The 19,071-nt window shown below is 44.1% G+C and overlaps 1 protein-coding gene across 5 annotated transcripts in view; it reads left to right on the forward strand.

Moving 5' to 3' along the window:
• ern1 (endoplasmic reticulum to nucleus signaling 1) overlaps nt 1–19,071 on the forward strand; it is a 120,210-nt gene that overhangs the window by 91,721 nt on the left and 9,418 nt on the right. The window contains exons 1-3 of one of the 5 annotated variants that reach the window (XM_070857907.1): nt 1,604–1,664; nt 1,794–1,896; nt 4,660–4,719. In XM_070857907.1, the coding sequence (XP_070714008.1) occupies nt 4,716–4,719 (4 nt within the window). In that variant the 5' untranslated portion in view covers nt 1,604–1,664; nt 1,794–1,896; nt 4,660–4,715. Of the gene's footprint in view, nt 1–1,603; nt 1,665–1,793; nt 1,897–4,659; nt 4,720–6,079; nt 6,113–11,322; nt 11,399–19,071 lie in introns of those variants that run through there. The other 4 variants (XR_011587322.1, XR_011587323.1, XM_070857908.1 and 1 more) reach the window with 4 other exon arrangements.

A 19,071-nucleotide genomic window follows, 5' to 3' on the forward strand; every position in this document is an offset into this window, starting at 1 on the left:
TTGACTGGGTTGCTGAACCCAGTGGTGTGAGGAGAGCTGAATTAATGTTAGTACAGCTAATCATTAATCCAAGGATGTCTCAGTTTAATCAAAGTATCTTCATAGTATCCTGCTCAGTAAAACTTTTAGCCTTGAGATTATGTTTTCATTACCCACTGCTGACAAAATATTAACCAAACACAAAAATCACAGAACAAAACAAAAATGTTTAAATCTGATTATAACTTTGATTTTGAAGTGGTGGCATTAGCACATGTGCATTCAGATTCTGTTAAAGTAACAAACCTTTCTCTCCACTTTAGGTGTTCTCATGTTCTGCCTCTCACCCCGCCCTAGCATCATCACACTTTATTCTCCAACTTTTCATTGGTTGGTTACAGACTGTTATGTTCAGAAAGAATCTATGCACATTACTTATGCATTAGCAAACCTAGACAAGAACACACCTATGGGGCAACAAAAATAACCATCCCCATATACTTCCAGCAAGCTCTACTGCCTCAACTAGTGAGGCAGACAATAGTTTGGTCTTAATAGTTTTAAATATAATTGGGGCATAATCTTAAAATTAGAGCCAGGCCATCCAGCAGTAAAAGTCAGGAACACTTTCACACCAAGGGTAGTAGAAATCTGGACACTTCTTCCTCCCTCCAAAAGGCCGTGGAGACTAGGGGTCAATTGAAGCTTTCAAGATTGGGATTGACAGATTTTTGTTGGGTAATGGTATCAAGGGATGTGGTGCAAAGATGGATAAATGGAGTTGAGATATAGACCAGTCATGAATTGAATGATGGAACAGGCTAGAGGGGCTGAATGGCCTGCACCTGTTCCCAAGACTTATGCCATCAAATTCAACATTTCCTCCTTGTGTGAGCTGTCACAGTGGGAGAGTTATCCACAGTAACTAAGAAGTGTATTACTTTCATTTGAGTGCAGTAGTTGTCACTCTGCAAGTAGAGGGGAGACTGCATGTCAGAGATCATCTACCTCCCTTGCCTCCTCACAGATCTGAGACAATTTCTGGTATGTTTTTTTCCAGATATACTACGTGTTGCTGCTTTCAGGGTTACAGGCAGCTGACTGGCACCGAATGTACACTTGCACTAATGTTTTGGCAGGTTGTGACATTTGTTGAAAAATTCCATGGTTTTATGACATGATTTTCCCTCTAATTTGAGACTTCTAAATGTGTTGAATTGCAATTTTTAATACAGATTTGCAGCATCTGCAGTTTTTTCCCCCTCACTTTTTGCTAACAAAAATGCAGGTTGTAGGGCAGTCTGAAATCCGATCTCTTGAATGGCAGTCAAGCTTCACCCATTTCACAGATGTTTCAGCTGGGGAAGGTCACTGATCGCGATTGACAGCATCTCAATTTAAAAAGGTGTATATCATTCTTAAAATCAGCAATGTTCCTGATTATTGTGAATCTGTTTTTCGTATAATCTAGCTCATCCTAAAACTCACTCCTGCCCTGGCCCTGATTTTGATAGTCTTGAGTCCTACATGTTTGATCAGTGGAGATTGTTGGTAAAAGGCAATCATTTAATTGTCCGTCATATCAATAGGCGTTTCCACGGCTCCGAGTTAGTTTCAGTTTCGAGTCTTTTTGGTTGAAAACTGCACCAGAGGAAGGCGATGGCGTTCAATACTTATTTGTGAAGGTACTAAAATAGAAAATAGTGTTGGACAAGAGAGCACTGTTACTTGAGCTCTCTGTACAATAATGTTGACCATTCGTTCAATGAGTAAATTTTTTTTCGAAAAGTTGAAGGTGTCTCGACTTTTTCTAGGACCCGCTTGGGTTGCTGTGGTCGCCTGTTCCGGGATCTTTGGCCCCAGATTTACAATTGATGGAATGTTTTTTTCCACTTGGAAGTCCGAGAAAATGAGCAGGTATTTTTTTTTTAAATGAGTGTGCCATTCCCTCAATAAACGGAATACAACGAACCGAGCGCTGTTGAAAGGCCTGGCTGTTCGAGTGGGACACCGGTGACAAACTGACCGAAATTTTCGATCTTTAAACTGCAGGCGATGGGGGAAGAGGGAGAGGTGGGGGGAGTAATGGAGTGGAAGGAAGACTGAGGAGCAGGATGGAGAGGAATAGGAGGCAGGAAAGATGTAAGAGGCGATGGAGGAGGTACATAACATAAAATAGCAAGAGTGGCACATTTGGCCCCTCGAGCCTGCTCCAAGATCATGGCTGATCTGATCATGGACTCAGCTCCACTTCCCTGCCCGCTCCCCATAACCCTTTACTCACTTTTTGCTCAAAAATCTGTCTATCTCCGCCTTAAATATATTCAGTGACCCAGACTCCACAGCACTTTGGGACAGAGATTTCCATAGATTTACAATCCTCTGAGAATAAGTTCCTCCTCATCTCAGTTTTAAATGGGCGGCCCCTTATTCCGGGACTATGCTCCCTTAGTTTTAGTTTCCTCTGAGTGGAAATATCCTCTCTGCATCCACCTTGTCGAGCCCCCTTATTATCTTAGATGTTTTGATAAGATCACTGCACATTCTTCTGAACTCCAATGCGTATAGGCCCAATCTACTCAACCTATCTTCATCAATCAACTCCTTCATCTCCGGAATCAACCTAATTAACCTTCTCTGAACAGCCTCCAATGCAAGTATATCCTTCCTTAAATACGGAGACCAAAACTGAATGCAGTACTCTAGGTGTGGCTTTACCAATACCCTGTACACTTGTAAAAGGACTTCTCTGCTTTTATAGAAACATATAAAATAGGTGCAGGAGTAGGCCATTCAGCCCTTCAAGCCTGCACCACCATTCAATAAGATCATGGCTGATCATCACCTCAGTAACCCCTTCCTGCTTTCTCTCCATACCCCTTGATCCCTTTAGCCGGAAGGACCGTATCTAACTCCCTCTTGAATATATCCAATGAACTGGCATCAACAACTCTCTGCGGTAGGGAATTCCACAGGTTAACAACTCTCTGAGTGAAGAAGTTTCTCCTCATCTCAGTCCTAAATGGCTAACCCCTTATCCTTAGACCATGTCCCCTGGTTCTGGACTTCCCCAACATCGGGAACATTCTTCCTGCATCTAACCTGTCCAGTCCCGTCAGAATTTTATATGTTTCTATGAGATCCCCTCTCAGCCTTCTAAACTCCAGTGAATACAGGCCCAGTCGATCCAGTCTTTCCTCATATGTCAGACCTGCCATCCCGGGAATCAGTCTGGTGAAGCTTCGCTGCACTTCCTCAATAGCAAGAGCATCCTTCCTCAGATTAGGAGACCAAAACTGAACACAATATTCCAGGTGAGGCCTCACCAAGGCCCTGTACAACTGCAGTAAGACCTCCCTGCTCCTATACTCAAATCCCCTAGCTATGAAGGCCAACATGCCATTTGCCTTCTTCACCACCTGCTGTACCTGCTTGCCAACTTTCAATGACTGATGTACCATGACACCCAGGTCTCGTTGCACCTCCCCTTTTCCTAATCTGCCACCATTCAGATAATATTCTGCCTTCACATTTTTGCCACCAATTTATCCACATTATACTGCATCTGCCATGCATTTTCCCATTCACCTAACCTGTCCAAGTCACCCTGCAGCCTCGTAGCATCCTCCTCACAGCTCACACTGCCACCCAGCTTCTTGTCATCTGCAAACTTGAAGATATTACACTCAATTCCTTCATCTAAATCATTGATGTATATTGTAAAGAGCTGGGGTCCCAGCACTGAGCTCAGCGCACCCCACTAGTCACTGCCTGCTATTCTGAAAAGGACCCGTTTATGCCGACTCTCTGCTTCCTGTCTGCCAACCAGTTCTCTATCCATGTCAGTACATTACCCCCAATACAATGTGCTTTCATTTTGTACACCAATCTCTTGTGTGGGACCTTGTCAAAAGGTTTTTGAAAGTCCAAATAAACCACATCCACTGGTTCTCTTTGTCCACTCTACTAGTTACATCCTTAAAAAATTCTAGAAAATTTGTCAAGCATAATTTCCCTTTCATAAATCCATGCTGACTTGGATCGATCCTGTCACTGCTTTCGAAATGCGCTGCTATTTCATCTTTAATAATTGATTCCAACATTTTCCCCACTACTGATGTCAGGCTAACCCGTCTACAATTCCCCGTTTTCTCTCTCCTTCCTTTTTTAAAAAGTGGTGTTACATTAGCTACCCTCCAGTCCATAGGAACTGATCCAGAGCCGACAGACTAGAGGGTTGTAAATCTGTGGAATTCTCTGCCCCAGAGAGCTGTGGAGGCTGGGTCATTGAATATATTTAAGGCGGAAATAGACAGATTTTTGAGTGATAACGGAGTAAAGGGTTATGGGGAGCGGGCAGGGAAGTGGAGCTGTGGCCATGATCTTATTGAATAGTGGAGCAGGCTCTCGGGGCCAAATGGCCTACTTCTGTTTCTATTTCTTATATTCTTATGTTCTTACAGGTAATGCAAAAGTCAAAGTTGATTTGGAAAGACACAAAGCTGACTTTTGTTTAAAAAGGGCATCTAATTCTGCCGTGTGGTAGTGGTGTATAATTCACAGTAGACCCAATCTCCATCAGGAAGGTTGGCCATTTAAGCAGGATTTTTTAAATACAGAAAAGTTACTATTTCATGTTGCATCAATGTGTTGATTAATTTGTGGTGTTTCTTTTCATAGAATCGGAACTAAAGTATGTGCTTGGAACTGCTACAACTAAAGTCTCCAGAATCGTAATGGGTAAGTGTCAAAATAGCTAATTATTGATTATAATAAATACTGGAAACACTCAGCAGATCAGGCAACATCTGTGAAGATAGAAACTGAGTTAACCATAGAAACATAGAAACATAAAAAATAGGTGCAGGAGTAGGCCATTCGGCCCTTCGAGCCTGCACCGCCATTCAATAAGATCATGGCTGATCATTCACCTCAGTACCCCTTTCCTGCTTTCTCTCCATACCCCTTGATCCCTTTAGCCGTAAGGGCCATATCTTACTCCCTCTTAAATATATCCAATGAACTGGCATCAACAACTCTCTGCGGTAGAGAATTCCACTGCTTAACAACTCTGAGTGAAGAAGTTTCTCCTCATCTCAGTCCTAAATGGCTTGCCCCTTATCCTAAGACTGTGACCCCTGGTTCTGAACTTCCCCAACATCAGGAACATTCTTCCTGCATCTAACCTGTCCAGTCCCGTCAAAATTATATATGTTTCTATGAGATCCCCTCTCATTCTTCTAAACTCCAGTGAATAAAGGCCCAGTCGATCCAGTCTCTACTCATAAGTCAATCCTGCCATCCCAGGAATCAGTCTGGTGAACCTTCACTGCACTCCCTCAATAGCAAGAATGTCATTCCTCAGATTAGGAGACCAAAACTGTACACACTATTCCAAGACCTGAAACATTCTCTCTCCACACATGCTGCCTCACCTTCTGAGTGTTCCCAGCATTTTATGTTTTTATTTCAGATTTCCAGCATCCAAAATATTTTGATTTTGTAATCATTGTTTATAATGGATGCCTTAAATATTTTATTAATCATATAAGAAGTATTGCCTTAAATATCTATTAATATCTATGGTTTAAAAAAATTATTTCCAGGATGTGGGCATTGCTGGCAAGGTTTGCATTTATTGCCCATCCCTAGCTGCCCTTGAGAAGGTGGTGGTGAGCATTGTGGTGAAGTTGTTCCCACGGTGCTGTTAAGGACAGTGTTCCAGGATTGTGAACCAGCAACAATGAAGGAACGGCGATATAGTTCTAAGTCAGGATGGTGTGTAACTTGGAGGGGAATTTTCAGGTGATGGTGCTCCCATGCTCCTGCTGCCCTTGTCCTTCTAGGTGGTAGAGGATGCAGGTTTGGGAGGTGCTAACGAAGCCTTGGCAAGTTGCTGCAGTGCATCTTGTAGATGGTGCACACTGCAGCCACGGTGCGCTGGTGGTGGAGGGAGTTAGGTTTGACACCCTATCCACCACCTTCAATCAACCGGGCTGCTTTGTCCTGGATGCTGTCGAGCTTCTTGAGTGTTGTTGGAGCTGCACTAATCCAGGCAAGTGGAAAGTATTCCATCGCACTCATGACTTGTCCCTTGTAGATGCTGGAATGGCTTTGGGGAGTCAAGAGGTGAGAGACTCACCGCAGGATACCCAGCTTCTGACCTGCGCTTGTTGCCAAGGTATTTGTGACTGGTCCATTTAAATTTCTGGTCAATGTTGACCCCCCCCCACCGCCCCAGGATGTTGATGGTGGGGGATTCGGCGATGGTAATACCATTGAATATCAAGGGGAGGTGGTTAGACTCTCGCTTGGTGGAGACTGTTTCATATAGTGACTGTTTTATCCATTTTTGAACATCGCAGGGTATCTTGGATCAATTAAAGCAGCATATGGCACTTCTTGCACATCACCAGTTACATTGCCTTCTACATTCATTATCCTCCACATACCAAGTGGTAGATTGTCAGCAATGATAGGAAAATCAGACAGATTCTATAAAGAGTGGGCAATATACCCCCAGTAAAGAAAAAATGAACACTATCTAGCTCAAGATCCACCATCATAAAAACCATCGAGGAACATTACTAGAGTGCACATCTTCACTAATATTTCGAGACACAAGGTGTATCTTGCATGCATGTGACCTCCTATTCTGAACCTCTTAAAATGTGTCCATTATACAACCTCTTGTAATATTGTGTCTCTTCAGTTTTCTCCTGTTTCCTGCATGGTACCACGAATTTGGTATGAACCCAAGTTCTTAATGTCACTACATCTCAACAGAGCCTGTGGGTACGGGAATTTTTCCCTTCCTGACAGTTTTCTCCCTGGCAAATAATACTTAAAGGGTTGACGGTGGATAGGCAATGGCAAACATTTAAAGATCACATGGATGAACTTCAGCAATTGTACATCCCTGTCTGGAGTAAAAATAAAACTGGGAAGGTGGCTCAACTGTGGCTAACAAGTGAAATTAAGGATAGTGTTAAATCCAAGGAAGAGGCATATAAATTGGCCAGAAAAAGCAGCAAACCTGAGGGCTGGGAGAAATTTAGAATTCAGCAGAGGAGGACAAAGGGTTTAGTTAAGAGGGGGAAAATAGAGTACGAGAAGAAGCTTGCCGAGAACATAAAAATTGACTGCAAAAGCTTCTATAGATATGTGAAGAGAAAAAGATTAGTGAAGACAAACGTAGGCCCCTTGCAGTTGGATTCAGGTGAATTTATAATGGGGAACAACGAAATGGCAGACCAATTGAACAAATACTTTGGTTCTGTCTTCACGAAGGAAGACACAAATGACCTTCCGAAAGTACGAGGGGACCGAGGGTCTAGTGAGAAGGAGGAACTGAAGGATATCCTTATTAGGTGGGAAATTGTGTTAGGGAAATTGATGGGATTGAAGGCCGATAAATCCCCGGGGCCTGATAGTCTGCATCCCAGAGTACTTAAGGAAGTGGCCCTAGAAATAGTGGATGCATTGGTGATCATTTTCCAACAGTCTATCGACTCGGGATCAGTTCCTCTGGACTGGAGGGTAGCTAATGTAACATTACTTTTTAAAAAGAGAGGGAGAGAGAAATTATAGACCGGTTAGCCTGACATCAGTGGTGGGGAAAATGTTGGAATCAATCATTAAGGATGACATAGCAGCGCATTTGGAAAGCAGTGACAGGATCGGTCCAAGTCAGCATGTTTTATGAAGGGGAAATCATGCTTGACAAATCTTCTGGAATTTTTTGAGGATGTAATCAGTAGAGTGGACAAGGGAGAGCCAGTGGATGTGGTGTATTTGGACTTTCAAAAGGCTTTTGACAAGGTCCCACACAAGAGATTGGTTTGCAAAATCAAAGCACATGGTATTGGGAGTAATGTACTGACGTGGATAGAGAACTGGTTGGCAGATAGGAAGCAGAGAGTCGGGATAAACGGGTCCTTTTCAGAATGGCAGGCAGTGACTAGTAGAGTGCCGCAAGGCTCAGTGCTGGGACCCCAGCTCTTTACAATATACATCAATGATTTGGATGAAGGAATTGAGTGTAATATCTCCAAGTTTGCAGATGACAACTGGGTGGCGGTGTGAGCTGTGAGGGGGATGCTACGAGGCTGCAGGGTGACTTGGACAGGTTAGGTGAGTGGGCAAATGCATGGCAGATGCAGTATAATGTGGATAAATGTGAGGTTATCCACTTTGGGGGCAAAAACACAAATACAGAATATTATCTGAATGGTGGCAGATTAGAAAAAGGGGAGGTGTAACGAGACCTGGGTGTCATGGTTCATCAGTCATTGAAAGTTGGCATGCAGGTACAGCAGGCGGTAAAAAGGCAAATGGTATGCTGGCCTTCATAGCTAGGGGATTTGAGTATAGGAGCAGGGAGGTCTTACTGCAGTTGTACAGGGCCTTGGTGAGGCCTCACCTGGAATATTGTGCTCAATTTTGCTCTCCTAATCTGAGGAAGGACGTATTTGCTATTGAGGGAGTGCAGCGAAGGTTCACCAGACTGATTCCCGGGATGGCCGGACTAACATATGAGGAGAGACTGGATCAACTGGGCCTTTATACACTGGAGTTTAGAAGGATGAGAAGGGATCTCATAGAAACGTATAAGATTCTGACGGAACGGGACAGGTTAGATGCGGGTAGATTGTTCCCGATGTTGGGGAAGTCCAGAACCAGGGCACACAGTCTTAGGATAAGGGGTAGGCCGTTTAGGACTGAGATGAGGAGAAACTTCTTCACACAGAGAGTTGTTAACCTGTGGAATTCCCTGCCGCAGAGAGTTGTTGATGCAAGTTCATTGGATATATTCAAGAGGGAGTTAGATATGGCTCTTACGGCTAAAGGGATCAAGGGGTATGGAGAGAAAGCAGGAAAGGGATACTGAGGGAATGATCAGCCATGATCTTACCGAATGGCCTACTCCTGCAACTATTTTCTATGTTTCTGTGTTTACGAAGAACATAAGAAATAGGCCATTCGGCCCCTCGAGTCTGCTCCGCCATTCAATAAGATCATGGCACTGATCTTGGGCACTTAGCTCCACTTCCCTGTCCGTTCCCCATAACCCTTATCGATAAAAAATCTGCATCTCCACCTTAAATATATTCAATGACACAGCCTCCACAGCTCTCTGGGGCAGAGAATTCCACAGATTTACAACCCTCAGAGAAGAAGTTCCTCCTCATCTCTTATTCGGAAACTATGCCCCATAGTTCTACATTTACCCCATGAGTGGAAACATCCTTGCCGCATCTACCCTGTCGAGCCTGCTCACAATCTTGTATGTTTCAAGAAGATCACCTCTCATTCTTCTATAATCCAATGAGTGTAGGCCAACTTGCTCAACCTTTCTTCATCTCAGAAATTAACCTACTGTACCTTCTCTGAACTGCCTCCATTGCAAATATATCCCTCCTTAAATAAGAAGACTAAAACTGGACGCAGTATTCCAGGTGTGGCCTCACCAATACCCTGTACAGTTGTAGCAGGACTTCTCTGTTTCTATACTCTATCCCCCTTGCAATAAAGGCCAACATTCCATTTGCCTTCCTGATTACTTGCTGTACCTGCATACTAACCTTTTGTGTTTCTTGCACAAGGATCCCCAGGTTCCTCTGTACTGCAGCATTCTGTAATATCTCCCATTTAAATAATTTGCTTTTTTATTTTTCCTGCCAAAGTGGATAACCTCACACTATTCCACATTATACTCCATCTGCCGAATGTTTGCCCACTCACTGAGCCTGTCTATATCCTTTTGCAGATTCTTTGTGTCCTCCTCACAATTTGCTTTCCCACCCATCTTTGTATCATCAGCAAACTTGGCAACATTACACTCGGTCCCTTCATCCAAGTCATTAATATAGATTGTAAATAGTCGAGTCCCCAGCACTGATCCCGGTGGCACCCCACTAGTTAATGTTTGCCAACTGGAAAATTACCCATTTTTCCCGACTCTGTTTTGTGTTAGTTAGCCAATCCTCTATCCATGCTAATATATTATCCTCAACTCTGTGAACTTTTATCTTGTGCATTTACCTTTTATGTGGCGCCTTATCGAATGCCTTCTGGAAATCCAAATACACCACATCCACTGGTTCCCCCTTATCCACCCTGCTCGTTACATCCTCAAAGCACCCCAGCAAATTTGTCAAACATGATTTCCCTTTCATAAAACCATGTTGACTCTGCTTGACTAAATTATAATTTTCAAATGTACAGCTACTGCTTCCTTAATAATGGACTCCAGCATTTCCCCAATGGCAGATGTTAGGCTAACTGGTCTATAGTTTCCTGTTTTCTGTCTCCCTCCTTTTTTTAAATAGGATTGTTCCATTTGCTGTTTTCCAATCCGCTGGGACCTCCCCAGAATCCAGGGAATTTTGGTAGATTCATCATCATCATCGACAATCCCTCGGAATCGAGGAAGACTTGCTTCCACTCTTAACATGAGTCCTTAGGTGGCTGAACAGTCCAATACAAGAACCACAGTCTCTGTCACAGGTGGGGCAGATAGTCGTTGAGGGAAGGGGTGGGTGGGACTGGTTTGCTGCACGCTCTTTCCGCTGCCTGTGCTTGATTTCTGCACGCTCTCGGCAATGCGACTCGAGGTGCTCAGCGCCCTCCCGGGTGTGCTTCCTCCACTTAAGGTGGTCTTTGGCCAGGGTGTCTCAGATGTCAGTGAGGATGTTGCACTATATCAGGGAGGCTTTGAGGGTGTCCTTGTAATGTTTCCGTTGCCCACCTTTGGTTCGTTTGCTGTGAAGGCGTTCCGAGTAGAGCGCTTGCTTTTTATACCCAATACATTCACTATCTCTGCAGCCACTTCTTTTAAGACCTTAGGATGCATGCCATCAGGTCCAGGGGATTTGTCCACCTTTAGTGCCGTTGGGCTCAATTTTCCCCAGTGATTTGCGCTGTTTTTTTGGCGCGTGCCGCCTTTTTTGGCCTAAATTTTAAAAATCCAAGTTTCCTCCAAAATTGTGCACCAGTGTAACTCAGTTAGTTACAATTTCTTTTAGGTTAGTTTTTTTTGCGTCGTAGGGGGCGTAACCTGATGTCTGCGCCAGTTTTTCACATTTATGCAAGTTTGGCCAACTTACATTTCTCCTAGGACGGCGTCTGTGACCACTCCCAAAAACCTTCTGGGCACTTAAGAAAAACCAACGCACATCAAAAAATTTTGGCGCAGAAAGACGCCGTTGTTTTTAAGCAAAGTTTTGGAGGGAGTCAAAAACACATTAAATATGCATCATGAAGCTTAATTTTTTCCAACTGAAAACGCAGAAAACGGAAGTTTCATGCCTTTCTTTAATTTTGGATTTTTTTTTTTTAAAGTGCCACGCCACCACTGAACCTCTCCAAACTGGGCCCAAAGGTCAGAGCATCGGCCGGCAGAATCGGTCCCTCGCCCGGACACCGAGGGGTGGGGGGGGTGTGGAAGCCAAACTGAAGGGATGAGAACCCTTGGGCTATGCAGCAAGCAGCAAACAATGAAGCCTGGGGGGGTGGGGGGTGTTTCCCGATCTAAGCAAGCCTATTGCACATGCTCAGACCTGGGTGTGGTCCATACTTTGGCATCGACCTTGGGGAGAGAGACAACAAAGAAGCTTGTCCTGCTGTTTTGAGCTTCTTGCAAAGGTACAATTTAATCATGGAGGCAATACTGACAATTCCATACCTCGTGCAACCCTTCTGCATGATGGTGCTACGGAGGGGACAATTGATTCGCCGTCATCGCATAACGAACCTCAGAGCACGTAGGATGATGGGCAGGAGGCCTTACATACGTCAGATATATCGAGACAGGCGTTCATATCTGCACCCGAGTGATGCAGACTGAGTGGGAAGGCTGTGTTTCCGCAAAGATGTTGTAACCGAGATCTGTGAGTTAGTAAAAGCAGACCTGCAACCTAAAAGCGTCAGGAGGACTGCTTTGTCAGTTGAAGTAAAAGTTACAGCTGCACTTTCATTCTGTGCATCTGGATCGTTCCAGGCCACAACTGAAGATGCATGCGCCATTTCTCAACATGCAGCATATATCTGCATTCACCAGGTGACTGCTGCACTATATGCCCGGAGGAATAACTACATAAAGTTCCCCATGGCCGGCCAGACAATGCATGAAAGGGCTGTGGGCTTCTCCAAGATTGCTGGCTTCCCAAATGTACAGGGCTGCATTAATTGTACCCACATCGTCTTGTGAGCACCTTTGGAGGATTCCGAGATGTGCAGGAACAGAAAAGGCTTCCACTCCATTAATGTGCAGCTCGTGTGTGACGACATGCATTGCGTCATGTCAGGTGATGCAAGATACCCTGGAAGCACCCGTGATGCGTTCATCCTATGCGAGAGCGCTATATCTGCCATGTTTCAGCAACAGCCGGAAGGGCAGAGCTGGCTACTGGGAGACAACGGGTACGGCCTTGTCACCTGGCTCATGACGCCTCTACGCATAACCCGGACGGAAGCTGACCAGGAATACATCTCGCACATTGCAACGCGTAGCATAATATAGAGGACCATTGGCATCTTGAAACAGCGTTTCCAATGCCTGGACCATTCCGGAGGCCACTTGCAACACTCCCTCGTGATTGTCGGTCAGTTCACTGTTGTGTGCTGCATGCTGCATAACTTAGCCATCACGAGGTAGCAGCAGCTGGTAGTAGAAGACCCACCTGAGGTGAGAGTGGTTGATGATGAGGAGGAAGATGCAGATAAGAACATAAGAAATAGGAGCAGGAGTAGGCCATACGGCCCATCGAGCCTGCTCTGCCATTTTATACGATCTTGGCTGAACTGATCATGGACTCCGGTCCAGTTCCCTGCCCGGTCCCCATAACCCCTTATTCCCTTATCGGTTAAGAAACTGTCTATCTCTGTCTTACATTTATTCAATGTCCCAGTTTCCATAGCTCTCTGAGGCAATGAATTCCACAGATTTACAACCCTCTGAGAAAATAAATTTCTCCTCGTCTCAGTTTTAAATGGGCTGCCCCTTATTCTAAGATCATGCCCTCTAGTTCTAGTCTCCCCCATCATTGGAAACATTTTCTCTGCATCCACCTTGTCAAGCCCCCTCATAATCTTATACGTTTTGATAAGATCACCTCTCATTCTTCTGAATTCCAATGAGTAGAGGCCCAACCGACTCAACCTTTCCTCATAGGTCAACCCCCTCATCTCCGGAATCAGCCTAGTGAACCTTCTCTGAACTGCCTCCAAAGCAAGTATATCTTTTCGTAAATATGGAAACCAAAACTGCATGCAGTATTCCAGGTGTGGCCTCACCAATACCCTGTATAACTGCAGCAAGACGTCCCTGCTTTTATACTCCATCTCCTTTGCAATAAAGGCCAAGATTCCATTGGCCTTCCTGAGCACTTGCTGTACCTGCATACTAACCTTTTGTGTTTCATGCACAAGTACCCCCAGGTCCCGCTGTACTGTAGCACTTTGCAATCTTTCTCCATTTAAATAATAACTTGCTCTTTGATTTTTTTTCTGTCAAAGAGCATGACCTCACACTTTCCAACATTATACTCCATCTGCCAAATTTTTGCCCATTCACTTAGCCTGTCTATGTCCTTTTGCAGATTTTTTGTGTTCTCCTCCCATCTTTGTATCGTCGGCAAACTTGGCTACGTTACACTCAGTCCCTTCCTCCAAGTCGTTAATGTAGATTGTAAATTGTTGGGACCCCACTAGTTACTGGTTGCCAACCCGAGAATGAACCATTTATCCCTACTCTCTGTTTTCTGTTCGTCAGCCAATCCTCTCTCCATGCTAATATATTACCCCCAACCCCATGAACTTTTATCTTGTGCAGTAACCTTTTATGTGGCACCTTGTCATCCACCCTGTTCGTTACATCCTCTAAGATCTCCAGCAAATTTGTCAAACATGACTTCCCCTTCATAAATCCATGCTGACTCTGCCTGACCGAATTTTGCTTTTCCAAATGTCCTGCTACTGCTTCTTTAATAATGGACTCCAACATTTTCCCAACCACAGATGTTAGGCTAACTGGTCTATAGTTTCCTGCTTTTTGTCTGTCTCCTTTTTTAAATAGGGACGTTACATTTGCAGTTTTCCAATCTGCAGGGACCTGCCCAGAATCCAGGGAATTTTGGTAAATTACAATCAATGCATCCACAATCCCTGCCGCTAATTCTCTTACGACCCTAGGATGCAAGCCATCAGGTCCAGGGGATTTATCCGCCTTTAATCTCGTTATCTTACTGAGTACCACCTCCTTAGTGATTGTGATAAGTTCCTCCCCCGCTATAGCCCCTAGACTATCCACTGTTGAAATATTGTTAGTGCCCTCTACTGTAAAGATTGATACAAAATATTTGTTGAGTTTCTGCCATCTCCATGTTCCCCATTACTAGTTCCCCGGTCTCATCCTCTAAGGGACCAACATTTACTTTAGCCACTCTTTTCCTTTTTATATACCTATAGAAACTCTTGCTATCTGTTTTTATATTTCGTGCTAGTTTACTTTCATAGTCTATCTTCCCTTTCTTAATCATTTTTTTAGTCATTCTTTGTTGGCTTTTAAATGCTTCCCAATCTTCTGTCCTCCCACTAGTTTTGGCCACATTGTATGCCTTTGTTTTTAATTGGATATCGTCCTTTATTTCTTTAGTTAGCCATGGTTGGCTATATTTTCTCTTATGCCCTTTCCTCCTCACTGCAATATATTTTTCTTGATACACTCACCTTCTGACTCAGAGATGAGAGATGACATGAAACTTGGCAGTGTAGTAAACAGTGAGGAAGATAGTAATAGACTTCAAGAGGACATAGGCTGGTGGAATGGGTGGACACATGGCAGATAAAATTCAATGCAGGTACGTGTGAAGTGATGCATTTTGGTAGAAAAATTGAGGAGAGACAATACAAGCTGGACGCTACTGTTTTAAAGGGGGTGCAAAAACAGAGAGACCCGGGGATGTTTGAGCACAAAACTTTGATGGTGGCAGTTATTAAAGCGCAGGGAATCCTGGGTATACATAGAGGCATAGAGTACAAAAGCAAGGAAGCTATGCTAAAGAAAGTTATAAAACTATAGTATTGTGTCCAGTTCTGGACACTACATTTTAGGAAGGTCGTGAAGACTTTGGAGAAGATACAGAAGAGATTTATTAGAATGGTTCTGGCGATGAGGGATTATAATCACATGGATAGACAGGAGAAGCTGGAGTTGTTCTCCTTGCAGAGAAGGCCAAGAGGAGATTTGATTAAAATCGTGTTTAAAATCATGAAAGGTTTAGATAGAGTAAATAAAGAGAAATTGTTTCCAATGGCTGAAGGTTCGATAACCAGAGGACACAGATTTAAGATGATTGATAAAGGAACCCGAGGCGACAGGAGGAAAAACTTTTTTACGCAATGAGTGTTTAGGATTTGGAATGCACTGCCTGATAGGGTGGTGGGTACAGAATCAACAGTAACCTTCAAAAGGGAATTGGATAAACACTTGAAGGAGATAAAACTGCAGGGATATGGGGTAAGAGCGGGGAAGTGGGACTAACTGGATCGCTCTTCGAAAGAGCCACGCAGACTCGATGGGCCGAATGGCCTCCTATAATGTACGGCTCTGATTCTGTGGAAGCATTAGAGAAAATGCCTTGAGGCATCGGCTTTCTGACTGAGTTGTGGACATTAAGGACATAGAAAGATTATAGACCACCTTTCCTCAGATTTTTGTGCTTTTCTGCTTTGCTCTGACATTGTGGATATTTTCTGGTCCGTTATATGAATGTTGTTTACATCAAGTGACTTACGGTGTAAAAGTGCCTCATTTCTTGCTACTTTGGTTGCTTAACTATGATTATTGCAGCTTTGTGCTGATTGGCTGCCCTACCTTAGCACCAGCTGTAAATTCAGGTGCCATGTTTCAGTTTCGAGTGTTGCTGCCTGGGCAGAAGGTGAAGGCATTTACTGACAAAACTGTCTTAACCTGCCTGAATACCATCGACTGTGTTGACCAGTTATCATGACTGCCAGCCTATAATTTGGGGAATCAGATTTATGTATAAAGGCTACCTCAAGTGTGCCCCAAAAGTGGTTAATGTGGAAAGTCTCTCTGAATTATGATTGTGATTCCTGTCAAAATTAAATGATAGTCTTTTTAGACATGCTAAGTGCTGTGAAAAAATATTGAAAAAATAAATGAGAATTTTGCATGTGATGTACTGATTGCAATTTGAATGGAATAATCATTTTGTTATTTAGCTGTTTATAAACTTTATTCAAAGAGTTATCGATAATTTTACAAGTTGTAAAATAGGGAATCCATTGTTTCAAGACTGTCACTGACCTCATCTCTTCTGGAGATCTTCCCTCCAGAGCCTGCAACTTCCTAGTCCCCCAATTCTGCACAGCCCGCTTCTACCTCCTTCCCAAAATCCACCAACAGGACTGCCCCGATAGACTCCTCATTTCAGTCTGTTCTTGCTCCACAGAACTGATTTCTTCCTTTCTTGACTTTTTTTCTCCCCCTGTCCAGTCTCTTCCTACCTGCATCCGTGACTCCTCTGACACCCTCCGCCAATTTAACAGTTTCCAGTATCCTGGTCCTAACCATCTCCTTTTCACCATGGACGTCCAATCTCTTTACACCTCCATCCCCCTCCAGGACGGCATGAGGGCTCTCAGTTTCTTCCTTGAACGGAGGCCCAACCAGTCCCCATCCACCACCACTGACAACAACTTGTATTTATATAACCCCTTTAAATTAGTAAAACATCCCAAGGTGCTTCACAGGAGTAATATAAGTCAAATAATCTGACACGGAGCCACATAAGGAGAAATTAGAGCAGGTGACCAAAAGCTTGGTCAAAGAGGTAGGCTTTAAGGAGCAGCTTAAAGGAAGACAGAGAAGATTAGGTCAGAAATTCCAGAGCTTAGGACCTAGGCAATGGAAGGCACGGCCACCAATGGTTGAGCAATTATAATCAGGGATGCTCAAGAAGGCAGAATTAGAGGAGTGCAGATATTTTGGGGAGGGGGTGGTGGGGTTGTGGGCTGGAAGAGATTACAGAGATAAGGAGGTGCTAGGCCATGGAGGGATTTGAAATCGAGGCGTTGCTCAACCAGGAGCCAGTGTAGATCAGTGAGCACGGGGGTGATGGGTGAGCGGGACTTGGTGCGAGGTTAGGACACGGGCAGCCGAGTTTTGGATGACCTCAGATTTACAGAAGGGAGAATGTGGGAAGCCAGCAGAGAGTGCGCTGAAATAGTTAAGTCTAGAGGTAAAAAAGGCATGGAAGAGGTTTTCAGTAGTGGATGAGCTGAGGCAAGGGCAGAGACTGATAATGTTATGGAGGTGGAAATAGGCGGTCTTGGTTATGCCACGGATATGTTGCTCGGAAGCTCATTTCAGGAACTATTTACAATTTATATTAACGACTTGGAAGAAGAGACCGAGTGTAACGCAGCCAACTTTGCTGACAATACAAAGATGGGAGGAAAAGCAATGTGTGAGGAGGACACACAAAAATCTCCAAAAGGACATAGACAGGCTAAGTGAGTGAGCAAAAACTTGGCAGATGGAGTATAATGTTGGAAAGTGTGAGGTCATGCACTTTGGCAGAAAAAAATCAGAAAGCAATTTATTATTTAAATGGAGAAAGATTGCAAAGTGCCGCAGTACAGCGGGACCTGGGGGTACTTGTGCATGAAACACAAAAGGATAGTATGTAGGTACAGCAAGTGATCAGGAAGGCCAATGGTACCTTGGCCTTGATTGCAAAGGGGATGGAGTATAAAAGCAGGGAAGTCTTGCTACAGCTATATAAGGTATTGGTGAGGTCACACCTCGAATACTGCGTGCAGTTTTGGTTTCCATATTTATGAAAGGATATACTTGCTTTGGAGGCATTTCAGAGAAGGTTCACTAGGTTGATTCCAGGGATGCGGAGGTTGACTTATGAGGAAAGGTTGAGTAGGTTGGGCCTTTACTCATTGAAATTCAGAAGAATGAGAGGTGATCTTATCGAAACGTACAAGATTATGAGGGGGCTTAACAAGGTGGAAGCAGGGAGGTTGTTTCTACTGATAGGGGAGACTAGAATTAGAGGGCATGATCTTAGAATAAGAGGCCGCCCATTTAAAACATGGATGAGGAGAAATTTCTTCTCTGAGGATTGTTAATCTGTGGAATTCACTGCCTCAGAGCTGTGGAAGCTGGGACATTGAATAAATTTAAGACAGAAATAGACAGTTTCTTAAGCGATAAGGGGTTATGGGGGAGTGGGTGGGGAAGTGGAGCTGAGTCCATGATCAGATCAGCCATGATCTTATTGAATGGCGGAGCAGGCTCGAGGGGCCGTATGGCCTACTCCTGTTCCTATTTCTTATGTTCTTATGTTCAGGATCAAATCTGACATCAAGTTTGTGAACTGTGTGCTTTGGCCTCAGACAGATGTTAGGGAGAGGGATGGAGTCAGTGGCTAGGGAACAGAGTTTGTGACCACCGCTTGGCTGAACATGTTCTCACATTGAACAACTTCCTTGAATCCACTCACCACCTCCAAATAAAAGGTGTTGCTATGGGAACCCGCATGAGACCGAGCTATGCCGGCCTTTTCGAGGGCTATGTGGAACAATCTTTGTTTCAGTCCTACTCGGGTCCTCTCCCTCACCTCTTTTTCTGATACATTGATGACTGCATCAGTACCATTTCCTGCTCTCTCTCCGAACTGGAACATTTAATCAACTTCGCTACACTGGGGAGACCGAAAGTAGATTGAATGACCGCTTTGCGGAACACCTCCTTTCAGTCCGTAAGCGTGACTCCAAGCTTCCTGTCACTGCCATTTTAATTCTCTGCCCCACTGTCCTTGGCCTCCTGCATGGTTCCAATGAAGCTCAATGTAAGCTCGAAGAACAGCACACCATCTTTCAGTTAGGCACTTTACAGTCTTCCGGACTCGACACGAGTTCAACAATTTCAGATCATAACTTCTGCCTCCATTTTTCCACAGGGTAGCTGTTGATGACTCTGATATTCCCATTTACACCCTTCTAGACTCATCTTTTGTTTCTTTACCTGTCCCATTACCATCTCCTTTTGCC

Source organism: Pristiophorus japonicus, chromosome 16, assembly GCF_044704955.1.
Source record: "Pristiophorus japonicus isolate sPriJap1 chromosome 16, sPriJap1.hap1, whole genome shotgun sequence".
NCBI classification, from domain to species: domain Eukaryota; kingdom Metazoa; phylum Chordata; class Chondrichthyes; family Pristiophoridae; genus Pristiophorus; species Pristiophorus japonicus.